This window comes from Erythrolamprus reginae, chromosome 5 (genome assembly GCF_031021105.1).
Source record: "Erythrolamprus reginae isolate rEryReg1 chromosome 5, rEryReg1.hap1, whole genome shotgun sequence".
In the NCBI taxonomy this organism is placed as follows: Eukaryota; Metazoa; Chordata; class Lepidosauria; order Squamata; family Dipsadidae; genus Erythrolamprus; species Erythrolamprus reginae.
The window spans coordinates 84,485,196-84,500,203 of NC_091954.1; the positions used below are offsets into that span (position 1 = coordinate 84,485,196).

General features: G+C 35.8%; 1 protein-coding gene across 1 annotated transcript in view; it reads right to left on the reverse strand.

The window, feature by feature from the left end:
- The window catches only part of DNER (delta/notch like EGF repeat containing), a 152,608-nt gene that overhangs the window by 35,948 nt on the left and 101,652 nt on the right, over positions 1–15,008 (reverse strand). Inside the window, exons 6-7 of the mRNA XM_070754090.1 lie at positions 4,938–5,091; positions 1,881–1,994 (exon numbers count right to left, since the gene is read on the reverse strand). Coding sequence (XP_070610191.1) covers positions 1,881–1,994; positions 4,938–5,091 — 268 coding nt within the window. The remainder of the gene's footprint in view (positions 1–1,880; positions 1,995–4,937; positions 5,092–15,008) is intronic.

A 15,008-nucleotide genomic window follows, 5' to 3' on the forward strand; every position in this document is an offset into this window, starting at 1 on the left:
TTGTGTCCGTGTCGTTACTCCGTCTCTCCAGCAAAGCCATTTAGTTTAGGTTTAGTTTTAGTGTCTGTTTCATTATTCATTGTTACTATTTATATATCTGTTGGGAAGAGCCTAAAAATATCTAAAATTCTATTTATTTTATTTATTTATTCATTTGTCCAATACACAAATACATAGGAAGAAAAATAGACATGTAGTAATATATATCTATCTCTTTAAATTGCTGGGGTTGTTCTGTTTATAAGCTGTAGCATAGTTGGTAAACAGTTTACTGATTATAGTACAGAAGTTCAGTTTAAAGACAGGTAGAAAACTAGTGTTACAGTCAGGGTGGGTTCTAACTTACCTCGCCACTGGTTTGCTCCCTCCCATGCCATTGCGCATGCATTGTGTGCTGCACAGTTGCACAGCATGAGCATGCTTCACACATGTGCATTGCTGTGCAGTACTGAAAACATGATCAGAAGCAAAAACAACTTCTGTGTGTGCAAAAAGTCAAAAACAAGATGGTGCCACCTATGGTGCTACCATTGGAGCCAGTTCGGGGGCATGGCCCACCTGCGATCACTCCAGATTCGATAAGCAATGGGAAATTCCCGCTATCGGTTCTATAGAACTGGTCCTAATTGGGATCTCTGGTTACAATATACTACTGCAAATACATTTTGTCAGCATTCAGAAGCTTTTCCCAACTACTACTGTATAGGCCTTATTAGATATGCTGGACTTCAACTTCCAGAATTCTCAGGCTACAGAATCCTAATACAATATTGTTATTTAGTAGATACATCTATATTTGAGAGTAAATCAATTTATATAAACAGCATTCCTAACTAAATGCAAGCTACAACAAAAATCAATACACAATGTTATTATATGAAACATTGATAACTCTATAAACTAAAGTCAACAGAACAATTTTAATAGATATGCTTACACACTCCCTTTCAGCCACGAGAACACTCGTGCATTATTTATTGCAGCACACTACCTAAATACACAACAACATATAAAAAACATGTGTGTAGGTCGACGTATACTTTAGGGTCAGATACGTTTATTCATCAGAGGCCAAATTAGTTCCCAGGATTTCCCCATAAATACATGATGACAATAAGCTGTGCTGTGTTTGCATGTCTAACCACTTTTTCTCTGCAGATGAAATTCTGAAATGATAATTCTCACAATGCTCCCACTTGGTTTTAGAGAGTAGCCTTTTTTGTGAAGGGAGAAGGAATGCCTGCACAAAAGGTAACATTAATATTTTTGCCCAATGATCCAAGTGCTGGGGCATCTGCAAAATGGCAAGAATTCCTTATGATTGGAAGGAAGATTCTGGTTTGTATTCACACATACTGTATACAGTGAATACAGTGTTTATAGTTTACAGTGTAGTTGTCAGGTCCCAGGTTAATATGTAAATTCAAAGGCTGGCCTGACACAGTACGGTAGAAAGAAAAATAACCCCACACACAGGGGAGTGAGAGATATGCCACGTAGCACACATTCCTTCACGCAGAATCCAAAGTAACTGAACACAGGAAGGAATTAGAAATCCCTGCATTGGATTTGTCCACATGATTTGCCCTTGTGGGTGTGGGGATGGGAGATGAGCTTTTGACCTGGATGTAATCTTAAGGGACCTTAAGTTGGAATGAAGCATGCTGAATCCAAATTAGCTTTGTGAATAAATATGACTCTACGCTAAAGAAATAAGACGTGGAAGTTCATTTATTTTCTCAGATGGTTTTTTTTTGTTCACTTGACAGTAGTATAGAATTTACAGTGTAAATACAGTGTGTCTACTTCTCTTGGGAAGAGAGCAACAGCACCCTTAAAATTTTCTATTAAAAATATATACCTTCTTAAATATTACTGACCTTCTGGACATTGGCAATTGAATCCACTGCTACTGGAATAGCAGGTCCCTCCATTCTTGCAAGGCTGTTGAATGCAATAGTCAATCTCTGACTCACACATTCCCCCAGTATATCCTTCAGCATAATAAAATCATTTTAAAAACATGGGGGGAAAAATACATTGTATTAATAGATCTGTTATTGGCATATTATAATAGCATCCAAAATATGACACTTATGACAGAATATCACATATGACAATGACAACTCAAAACACTGAGTAAACATTAGATTATCTAATCTAAAACTGAAGCACATACCTTGATACTAAAGTCTGTGCAAATACTATTCCTAATCAATGAAATGTAAATACACAGTGAATAATATCACTGGTATAGAAAATGACAACTAATTAAATTTCCTAAACATATATGTTGCCACTTTATTTTCATAGTTCTTTACTTTCAAATCACGTTTAATTCCCCCTGAAGTCTATTTCTATATGTACATTACCTTTCTTTCAAATAGTCAAACACAATCCACAAATCTACAACATGCTTCAACACTGACTCTGGAGGCAAAATGATACTTGTAATATATAATGAGGTTAGGGTTTTGGGGAGTGAAAGGATCCAGGCTTGGAAACCTTACTTAGAATAGTAGTTGTATAACTATATTTCTACCTCTGCTTTTAAACTCAGATTTCTAATCCCAGCCCGGCTCATAGCAATCCTAGTACCATCAGCATTCCAATTAAATATGTAATTTCTTTATAACAATGTTTGCAGTACAGCTAACAGTTCTTTCCAGGGACTGAGTAGATTTCCATTTTTTAAGACTCATACAATGTGTTGGCCAAAGTGTTACTTCTTTTTACTAAGTGAATATGGTTTTTCATTTGCTTTGACCTTGACAGTACATGCTAGTCAAGTAATTCTACCTTACAATTAATTGCAGGATATATATATTTTTATCAAACAGGTTTTCTAGCTAATATAATCTCAGGCATTATTAAATTCTCCCCCCCCCCCTCATTCTCTTTCTTGATAATACTTCTAAATGTATTTATATTACATACAAGAAATATGTATACTTACGGTACTTAAAAGAATTCAGATTTGAAAAAGTAACATGTTGTGTAAACAAAGGAGACGGTGCTGTATTATATAATTTGCAATTTAAGTAGACCAATCTGTTAGCATATAGCATGGAAAAACAGGATAGAGAGAGAGCTAATCTGTGTATTGGTATGAAAATCAGTTTTTGGCAGTTGGAAGATTCCTATGCAGACTGTTGGTGAGTCAGCATCATAGAGAGCAGATGTATAGAGCAGAGGTAGGCAAAGTTGGCTCTTCTATGACTTGTGGACTTCAACTCCCAGAATTCCTGAGCCAATCATGCTAGGTCAGGAATCCTGGGAGTTGAAGTCCACATGTCATAGAAGAGCCCACTTTGCTTACCATACAGAAATATAGTTATACTGTCAACTTGTATATTTGTGTAAATATGAAACACGTTCAATTAGAAAAGAAGAAATAAAAGCATAAGATTTATATTGGAGTCATTGTATCTGTACCCTATGCTAAGCTATGAAGAGTCTTTGCTGTATGAAGTGAAGATCATCGCTTATAACATAAATAACATAGAAATCCAACACAATTTAGTCCAATTTATCCACCAAATATATAAAAAAGCTATTCAGTAATTCTAACAGAACAGAACTGAAGTATTATAGGGGAAAGACATGGGAGTCTCTTCAATTATTTTCATATAGGGATATAAAATTGAGAACCTCATACAGATGGATTTCAAGTCACCATTCCTGCCAACTAATTATACTGACCAGAGTTGTCAGAAATTCAATATCACTGAAAGTCAGTTTGCTCTATAACTCAATTCTGCTATGTGTGGGCAAATCTGAAGTCCCCTCATCTTTCTTTAAAAAGAACAGAGGAGGGACTGGCACAGACATGATCAGAATAGTTCATCTATTTTACAGTACCTATGCAGTACCACCTGACCCCATTTTATTGCCTGCAGATCTCATTCTGTTATGTAGGTTAATGCAGATGTAACACACTTCCAAGCCTTTGTAAGGAAACTGTGCTTCTGGAACCAGGCAAGTCACATTAACTGCAACTTCTAAATAAAATGTGCATCATTGATATGCAGTGTATCTGTTACTTCCTGTTTCCAGCAATTCCAATTTCCTATGTAATTTAAGTATAACACTCCCCCCCCCCCCCAATACAGCAAACAATGTACAATTGTCATTAAACACATAATAAACATGATCATAATCAACATAAAATATAGAATAATACTGTATACCCAAAGATGTTTTATGTAATGTCTCATTAATCACATCGATGACAGCTTACACAATCATACTATTAGCCTTGCAGGCCAGATTTTGTCCAGTTTCATCAAACACTCTTGCAGTTTTTCTAACACTTGAACTGAAACATGTTAAAACACTCTGGAGAGGCTGGAATCTATTGCCTGAAATCAGCCTTCCAGCTATTCAAAGCATCTGCTTGTACCATCCAGCACTGAGAACCCGTCACTTGTTCTCTTCAGTGGAAGTGCCTGCCTTGTGCCAGGGAGCCTCTGCATAAACAGTAACACTTGAAAAGGCACCCTTGAGACTGACTAGCTAGGATTCAATCTGTGTTTGCTCCATTCCATCCGGTTCCTCACATATATATTTAACCTATATTCAATTATGTAGTGTGCAGATGTACAAGTTAAATCACTTTCCGAGATTACCTTTAGCTGGAGTTGGCCCCTAGATTGAAAATGTGAGGAAGCTAGGCATTGACAGGATTTTATCCATTTGTGTGTATGTATATGTATACATGGACACATACACACACACACAACAGAGAGAGAGAGAGAGACAGAGAGAGACAGAGACAGAGACAGAGAGATCGAGATCTTTTTTATATATAACAGCAATCCTCATATAAATTTATATCTAGTTCTGTTAGCTTCCTTATCCCTACAGTATCAAGAGATGTTCTGGCCTCCTAAGCAAACTGGAGGCACTGTACAAATGATTTGTGATTCAAAACATACCAGGGAGACAAGTACAGGAGAAATTTTTTCCAACATGTTTTTCTGCCATATCCGTGCAAGTTCCATTATTTTGACAAGGGTTGCTTTGACAGGCATTAAATTCTTCACAGAAAACACCCAGGTATTCATTATCACAGTCACAGAAAAATGTTGCCTAGAACAAAAAAAAAAAAATCATGCTACATGAAATCTCCAAGCTTCTTTTTAAAGCATGCTCTTGATTGTGTAAAATTCTCTTAAAGCAAAGCATAATAATGGCAAATGTGGTGAGATTCGACTTGTATGCACCACTTCGGCCAAACTGGTTGTTAAATTGCTGGCTGCCCTTGCCCCTCCCTGCCCTGCCCATTCCAGAAGTCCTCGTGCACCCTGCTTTGGTTCCCAGGTAAAATGCAGGGAGGCCTACTAGGCCTAAAACAGGACACAAGAGGTGTGGCACAGTCCCCCGATGGCCTTTCTTTGCTTGTAGAAGGCTGCAGGGAAGCCTACTAGGCCCAAAATGGGGTGTGTGTGTCCTCATGGCCCCTTTTTGCTCCCAGTGGGGTGAAAGAGGCTGAGCCCCTGGCCACATCCACCATGGTCACGCCCATACATCCAGTCGTTAGGGCATAGAACCGGCTGTTAAATTATTTGAATCCCACCGCTTCAAATAACTAAATAAGATTAAGGAACAAGACTGAGAAGGGTAAGCACAAGAAATAAAGGACACACATTTTTGCAAGAAAAGGCAGCTGTTTACATATATGGAAAGCATCCTTTTGAGAGTCAGACAATTTTTATCCCTCCTCTGACTGGAACATTTGTCTCAATTTGCTTTTTTAAAACCTGAATTTGTAACAATAAGTATTTTGCAGATATAACCTAAACATTTAGGTGGCATACAGTAAGTTAGGTCATATAGTAGAATATCTCCGAGACCGCCTTCTGCCGCACGAATCCCAGCGACCGATTAGGTCCCACAGAGTGGGCCTTCTCCGGGTCCCGTCAACTAAACAATGTCGGTTGGCGGGCCCCAGGGGAAGAGCCTTCTCTGTGGCGGCCCCGGCTCTCTGGAACCAACTCCCCCCAGAGATTAGAACTGCCCCTACTCTCCCTGCCTTCCGTAAAGTTCTTAAAACCCACCTTTGTCGTCAGGCATGGGGGAACTGAAATACCTCCCCCGGCCACGTACAATTTATGTATGGTATGTTTGTGTGTGTGCTTGTTAATATAGTGGGGTTCTTTTTAAAACTATTTTAAATACTTAAATTTATTGAATCTATTTGGATTTGTACGATTGTTTATATTTTTGTTGTGAGCCGCCCCGAGTTCGCGGAGAGGGGCGGCATACAAATCTAAATAATAAATAAATAAATAAATAAATAAATAAATAAATAGTTAATCAGTACAGTTTTAACAAAGTGACATGCATTATTTCTTTCTGAACACATCTGCATTTTAGCTTGAACACCTCTATGAATGTATATGCTGAATTTATTTACGTATACAGTGTTCCCTCGATTTTCGTGGGTTCGAACTTCGCGAAAAAATTAAACCACGGTTTTTCAAAAATATTAATTAAAAAATACTTTGCGGATTTTTTCCCTATACCATGGTTTTCCCTGCCCAATGATGTCATGTGTCATCGCCAAAGTTTCATCTGCCTTTAATAAATATTTTTTTAAAATAAACTTTAATAAATAAACATGGTGAATAATAATCTAAATGGTTTCTAAGGGAATGGAAAGTTGCAATTTAGGGGTTTAAAGTGTTAAGGGAAGGCTTGTGATACTGTTCCTAGCCAAAAATAGTGTATTTACTTCCGCATCTCTACTTCGCAGAAATTCGACTTTCGCGGGTGGTCTTGGAACGCATCCTCCGCGAAAATCGAGGGAACACTGTACATGCAAAGTATACAGTATCGCTTATCTTCCTTGCTTCCTTCTTTCCTCACTCACTCCCTCCTTTCTTTCTTCCCTCCCTCTTTTTTCTTTCTTTCTTTCTTACTTTCCTTCCTTTCTTCCTTCCTTCTCTCAACTAATTTCATACATATATATCCACAAAGCTTTCTGATTACATATGTTACCATGTGTAGAGAGTCCCACTGGAGTAAATTTAGAAACATATGACAATTTGAAAAATATGTGGCTGTTTAAAATGAACAGAGAGGTGATTATTTGTATTCCCACATGCTGCACCTTTCTTAAAAATTTGTTAAACCCCTGTAATGCCTGCTTGCATGCCTGCTTGCCTGCTTGCCTGCTTGCCTGCTTGCCTGCTTGCCTGCTTGCCTGCTTGCCTGCTTGCTTGCTAGCTAGCTACATTTCTAAGCTACCCAACTCCTTCTGGACTCTGGGTGGTATACAACTATTTAACAACAATTTTAAAAAACAGTTCAAACCCCTAAAGATAAAATCATTCATTTCTTCTTGGCTGGAGCTAGATGGTATTGCTCAACAGTCCCAGGCCACCTGGCAAAACCATGTCTTCATGGCTTTCTGGAAGGCTAGGAGGGTGGGGGAGGTATGGATCTCCGGGGCAGTTGGTTTTACAGAGCCAGAGGCGCCAGAGAGAAGGCCCTCCCATTGTAGTAGGTAAGAACTAGCAAATTCTACTGCTACAAAATCATTTCATTTTTCTTATTCATTTTTTTTCTTCGAGTCAATGTTTTTGTCCCGTCAAGTCAAGTCAATGTTGACTCATGGCAACTCACTGGACAAATGCCTGCCAAGGTTGGGTTTTTTGGTTTCTTTGCAATTTCAGAAATGGTTTGCCCTTTTCTGCTTTCTAGGGCTGAAACACAGTGACTAACTTGTGTGGATATAAAAACAAAATAACGCAATCCACCAGAATGGACTCCTTTTCCTTCGCTGTGGTGACTCCTCGGCTGCCCGGAACGAAGGGAGTGTTTCTTTTCTCTGGGTACTGCCAGAGGTTTATTCCCTGTCCAAGCGCCCAGAGAAAGGAAAATGCTTCATTCGCTCTAGACTGCCAAAGCATTCTTATGCGCCACCAAAAGGCTCCTCTAGCAGCCCAGATGGCCGGAATTAATGGCAGGAAATTGGCCGGGCCTTCATGCCGCTCTCAAATTTCCTGGGAAATTTTTCTGGGCTCGGGTTCTTAAGGAGAAAATGGTTTTTAAGAAGAGGCAAAAAAATATTGAACACCAGGTTCTTATCTAGAAAAGTTCTGAAGTAGAGGCGTTCTTAGGTATAGGTATCACTGTATTTCTTTGCTACTGTTATTATATAGCATAGAAATGCACCAGTTAAGGTGTCAAAACTATCAGAGAACTGCAATGAAGAAATTAAAGATGAGTACATTATTCTGGCTTCCAGTTCTACAGTTATAATACTATCAGTAAGGTGAGGGTGATGACTGTACTGAAAGATAATATATAGTAACAATTTATTTTAAAATCAAAAGAACAATTTATGCTTGAGAAAATATTGGCAATGAAACATGTCTCAGCGCTAGAAGATCAAAATTGCAGATAGATAATAGCACTGGGATTTTGACAAGTTATTATGCAAAGATGATTAGATACCATTAGCTGTTATTAAGTATTCCACTGCCATTTTTCTTTCATCACAAAGTTACATTTTGGCTACACGTCCTCATTTATCTGAATAAGACAGACTCAAGATTACTAGAAATTGTCATAATCATTATTTAAATCTTTTACAAGCAGTTTCCAGCAATAACTAAATAATTCTTTTAAAGATTTTGAACTTGCTATTATTTGTCGGTTAAGAAATAATGAGAAGATGCTTAAAAAAGGAACAGCCAAATATCCCCCCCCCTTTGAAATGGATCCAATTCAAGGAAAACAATTTGGATAAGCCCTCCACAAAGTAGTTTCTCAGAAGACCCACCACTGATCTCTATCGATGCAAATGAATTCCCTCTTTTAGTTCCCCAAAGAAAGTGCAGATGTTTCAGAAGGTATTAATATTTTACCATTTAGCAATTGTTTTTCTTAATACTTGCATTCTATTCCTTCCAGGGATAATAGACAAATGAAATTGTCCAACCCTGTTCTATATTTTTGCATTCATTTGCAACCATTTTTAAAAAAGGAGTCCCTGTGGATTTTATTCTGCTAGTCATTACTGACTATAGATGATCGTTTTCTTTTCAAGGCTATTGAAAAAACATTTCCGTGGTCATATGGCTGTTACCGCATGTTATCTTCTCACTGGAGTGGTATGTATTTATCTATCCATATTTGCATGCTTTTAAGCCATAGGTTTTAGAAAAAAATCAAATAAAATTGATAATTTTAAAGTGATTCATATCAGTTCAATACATACCCTCTTACTAATAGCATTAAATTGCGAACCATGCAACTTGCTTTGTTCCACAGTCATCCACATTAGACAACAAAATATAGATTTTTTTATTCTAAACCTAGACTGATCCAGTTGGATAAACAAAGGGCCAATAAATCTAAGTCTAAGTTCCTTATATACCATAGTTTACATTATAATACTAGGTCAAATCGTCTACCTTGCCACCCAATAGGCTTTTTATATTGTTTGAAAATAAAATTCTGTGAAACTTGTTTCTGGGAATGAGATATAAGAGACTGTAAATAATATGGCATTTCTGGTGCATCTTTAAAAAAAATTGGTATCACTTAGCCAACTTAAACAATCCATCTTGTCTAAAACCTTTAAAGAAATATGCAGTCCTCCATAGTGTATGATAACTTATGACATTCAGCAGCTCACTGTATAGCAATAATTGTGAAAATGGTTTTAGAAACAAATTCACTCATGTCTGTTAAATTGTTCAGGGAGGAATTATTTTGTCAAATAAGTGTGGTGCATGGAGTAGTCGCCAATAAGATTATTATTTTATAGTTATTGATGGAAGGGCCATTTCGAATATCAACATTGCTGCTGTACACATTAGGGAATGCTAAGATTGATCTCAGTAATTTATTCAGGAACACTTCTAATTAGGCTGTTGGTTTCAGCTCTGAGTTTGACAATTTGGTTGCAAACGTTTCAACACCATTCGAGGAGACATCGTCAGTGCATTTTTAATTGACAATGTCGATCTCTCCTCAAATGATGGCAAAACATTTGCACCAAATTGCCAAGCTCAGAGTTTAAACCCACAGTCTAACTATCAACCGGAGCTACTAATATTCAAACACATTTCAAACACTAATTCTTTTAGTTTACTGAAATCAGAAATTTTGAGGCTTTTAAAAAAGGACTGAACAAGTATTTATATAAAATGGTATAGGGACTCCTGCTTAAGCAGAGGGTTGGGCTAGAAGATCTCCAAGGTCCTTTCAACTTTGTTATTCTGTATTCTGTACTCTTATCGATCTCATGACCATTGTCCTTGTTGATGCTACATTTTCCACGATAATGTTTCAATAAACTGGATACCCAAATACTTCCATGACCTCAGTTGTTCTATCTCCTTATCATCTAGTCTCCATTATGTCCTTTGATCTATTAGTAAATACCTTGGTTCTAGAATAATTTATCTGTTAGGTATTCTTTCCTAAAATAACTCTGAAATTCTACCTGGTTTCTTCTCATTCCAATTAATGTTGTCCATATGTGTACTATGCCATATGTATGTACTCTATGTACTAATATATGGACCTGTCTGAAGCCTGCCTCAAAATAGGTATTATACCTATTTCAATGAGTCTTTTGGAGTGAAAGTTAGCAAGGTTTGTGAAATATCCCTTTTTAACATTGGAATTACTGCACTGTTTTTCCAACACAGAAGCATTTTTTCAGTGACATTGATATAAATAAAAGGGGAAACATGCATAGGAGCCAATTAATCAGGAAGTGCCTTAAACATTTTTGGTGATAACATACACTTTCCTGGGCCTTTGCAAGCTGTCTGTCGTGAAATTATTCTCTTAATCTCTGTAGCAGTTACTTGGGGACATTTAATGATAATTTTAATAAATTGTATCCATTAACTGCTCTTCTAATATTCTCAAATTTCTTTTAAAAATAAGCTATCTAAACCTCAGGTGAAATATCTGTTTCTATTACTACATTTATTTTTCTCTGGCCTTGGGAAACTAGTTCAGAAAATTTTATAGCATTATTTTGTAAACATTACAGTCTTAATTCTCAATACTGGCTTTTATAGTAATCTTGTTTATTCCTACTTTTTAGTGCTTTATATTTTCAGAGTTCATCTGTACCCTGTCAAATGATTTATCTTTCTTCATTTGTCTTAATAGTCTAGCCAGTTCCTTCTTTCCTCACATCTATATTTGTGGTTAAACCACAAAATTCTACTTTCAGTCATTTTCCTTTGCCATGGTTTACACACCACAGGTTTAAGATTACCAACCACATCCTCGTAAATGATACTTGCAATTTCTGGCTTTTGAATAAGTGTTACCATCTGCTATAATGCTGTTGAACTGTACAGCATTGATCTTTCAGATTCTGCCAAAGTGAATGTCCACTTTAATTGTTTCTGATTCTTTGTTATGCTTTCTATATTATGACTCTCTTGTTCTACATTATTTCCACATATACACATAAGTCCAAGACAAGTAATAATTTATGACTCTCTAGTCTATCTATAATATTAAACACTACACTAATGGGATATTAAAGACTACACTAATGAGTGAATATGTGTGAATATATAATCAACAACAGCTCAATCTCTGTGGCTGATGTATAAGAACAGATAGATCCCATTGTGATCCATGTAAACTGATATTTGTAATTTCTACATTAATGTAAGTATTTCTACTGTGCATATTCTGGATCTTATCATGAGACAAATGGCCCAAAAGAAAAATGACATTTGGTTTTTTTTTAATTTTTAATCCTTTAAGTTCAATAGTTCCAAGCATGAGCAAATTCTAACATTAAAATTTCCTCCAATAATTAAATGTATACTTGTAGGCTGATGTAACTAAGCTAAAAATATAATCAGCTAAAAACTCCCAAGTTATCCCAACTATCCCAAATTACCTCAATTATTATCCCAATTATCTGAATGACACATAAATGCTAACACATATTAACTTTCTACCTTTATATTTCAGCCTCAATTTTTGAATTTCATATTGAATATCAATATCCCTGATTATTTCTTCTATTCTCAAATCAAGATGTTCTATGATTAGTCTCATTAAGTCTCCTTTAACATGCCTAACATTGCTTTACATTATTCCTGTCAGTCGTTTGAAAATGTTTGAAACATTTTTATTTCCATTTTTCTCTCCTTTAATGCTTCCTGTAAAAGTGATGCTGAAGAAATTCAGCAATTCAAGATCCTGAAAAAAGCTTTGCCAAGTTCAACTCCTTAAGATATTGTTACCCATTCTAGGGTCCTCTAGGTGTTCAGAGAAAACATTGTAACTTCCTAATGGAAAAAGTTGCCTTAGCATTCAGTTCAACTGATATGTTTCTGTTAAAAATAGCCATAATGAAAGCTGAGTGTTCAGCTGAGCACATTAGCCAAAATGTTTAATTATGTTAATCTTTATTTCTCAATAATTTCATGTTATATTAGATGCAGATCTGCTACATCAGTGTTACAAACATGCAAGCAAAATAATTTTCTAAAAAGTGGTAATCAATCTAATTAGTAGTATATATTAAGAAGTACTTATATAACTATCCATAATTAATGTTCAAGATTAATGTTGCAACTTTTTAGGAATATTCTGGAAAGTGATACAATTTTCTTCTAGAGGTTACAAACCAAGCAGTATAATACACAGGTGATTTCCTTGATCATTTAACTTTGATTAAAGAAAATAAGGTTGAACTCTTCTTTTGCTTCTCTATTTTCAATTCTTAACACAGAATGCCCAGCTATTTTTGCTCAATGATTAATTTATATGACAAATATATGACTGTGTAGCCAGTAAAACATGAGCTGCATTAGCATTGTACTTGCCCTAATACTTTTTAAAAACTTTTATGCCTATTTATTGCAAAATGTCTTCTAAATTATCTTTCTTAATAATGTGCTTTGCACAGTAAAACATATGTGTTACAAGCAGAAAAGTTTATGAACAACTTAAGGAAAACATGCCATTAAAGACCATGCAATTAAACCATTATCTAAAAATAACTGGAAAAAAAGAACCCAATTCTATAACTATAGTAATTTAGATATTCAATATTGCTAACTGATTATTGTATGAATAGAAAAATTATTATATTTGTGGGCCTGACTCATTGTATGTGGGGAAAAAAGTATCAAAAAAGCTTTTGTCTAATTAAGTTAGCTAATTTAACTACTGTTCATTTTGGCTTTGAATCAAATTTTCTTGGCTTAAATTCCAATTGGCCATTTTAAAAAATATGAAAAAATAAACTTTTGCAGAAAAAATGATAATCTCATTAAAGTAAACATTCAGCAGAAGCTTTTGGCGAGCTTGTCTAGTGAAAGACTAGATCATCTGTAAACACATATGCTTATTTGTAAGCTCAAACTGTTGATCCAAAACAGTTGCATGGAATTTCCAAGTGCATATTTATAATGAATTTTGCTAACAATACTTTGGCTGAACTATTTTTAGGAGGTGATAAAATGTAAGTTTGGTAGAACAAGCTGTAGGAGGCATTTTAACATGGATATTTTCAAGAACAGAGGTACTTGTTAGAGACAAAACAATGTACACAAATCCAGAAGAAAGCACACAGGGAAATTTACTGTCACTTTCCTTTAAAACAATCTTATGACAAATTATCAATTGCTTTTTGAAGTCAGGTTATCTTACATCAATTAGACTGCTACCTTGGAAAATATATAGGGAAAACATAGCATCCTATCTTCACATAACTTCTTACTTTTAATTATAGATATTCATTTCAGAAAAACAAGACACACTAAAAGAAGATAAAATAAGAGTAGGATTTGCCCAGTGAAACACTACTTTGACATGGTTATGGGACTTGTGTGTTCTGAGGACAATGAGAGTATGCCAGAGGTTCAACCTATTGGACAAGTCTCACCAGAGAAATCAGACAAAGTGTGTTTCTCCCATAGAAATATAATCAAATCTAAATTACAGAAACCAAATCTAGCTCAGTCACTGCCTTGGTCCATAAGGACTGCAGTAGGTGTTTGAGTGTCTAGACACCGAATGAAAAATGGGCCACAAAACTCAGAAATGATGGCTGAGCAACCAGGGCTAGCAGCTGCAGAACTACTGGAAAGAAAAGTGATTTACCAATGGCACATATACAGAAATTGTGAACAAAAAAATAATAATGATTTGTTATTACAGAGTCTGACAAGAGGAGAATATTTGAAATGAATGCACCAGTTTGGGAAAGAACAACAGCCAGAATCAGAATCAACAGAACAGAGCCTAGCAGTTCAACATTAATTTATTATACAAAATAAAGTATTCACAGAAGGGGAACTGGAAGAATAGCAAAGGATAAAAAAACCTATCCAGGACAAAAAAAAATTAAAAGCCTTGCCAGAAGTAACTCAGTCTGTAGATGCAGATTGTAGGGGGAGCTGGCAATAGAGGAAGCCTTGTTTGACTTGCTATCCCAGGTATACCTATCCCTCACCTAGTCTTGGTAAAGACTCAACAGGTGGATTAATGCCAAATTCAGTCTAAATATCTGGTTGACTATGCAATGAGCTATAATAATATAAGAAGAATATAAGAATATGAATAAAAGGCAAGGAATTTGAGAAAATTACAAAGGAAAATTTAAGTTGAAAAATTATGACATAAACTAGCCATGGCGGACCCACTGGATATTAGCAAATTGGGTGCCATTTCAAAAACAAATCTTAGACAGAAAATTTGAGCATTGACAAAATTTATATCTGTCAATTACATTGCTTGGATCCATATATACTAAGCTAATACACTGCAAAATCCTAGATTCTTGGGAAGCCAATATAAATTAAAGAACTACAGTAGTAGCCATGATTTTGCATTATTGTATAGTGGTATCTCTACTTAAGAACTTAATTCGTTCCGTGACCAGGTTCTTAAGTAGAAATGTTCTTAAGTAGAAGCAATTTTTCCCATAGGAATCAATGCAAAAGCAAATAATGCGTGCAATCCCATCAGGAAAGAAATAAAAGCTCGGAATTTGGGTG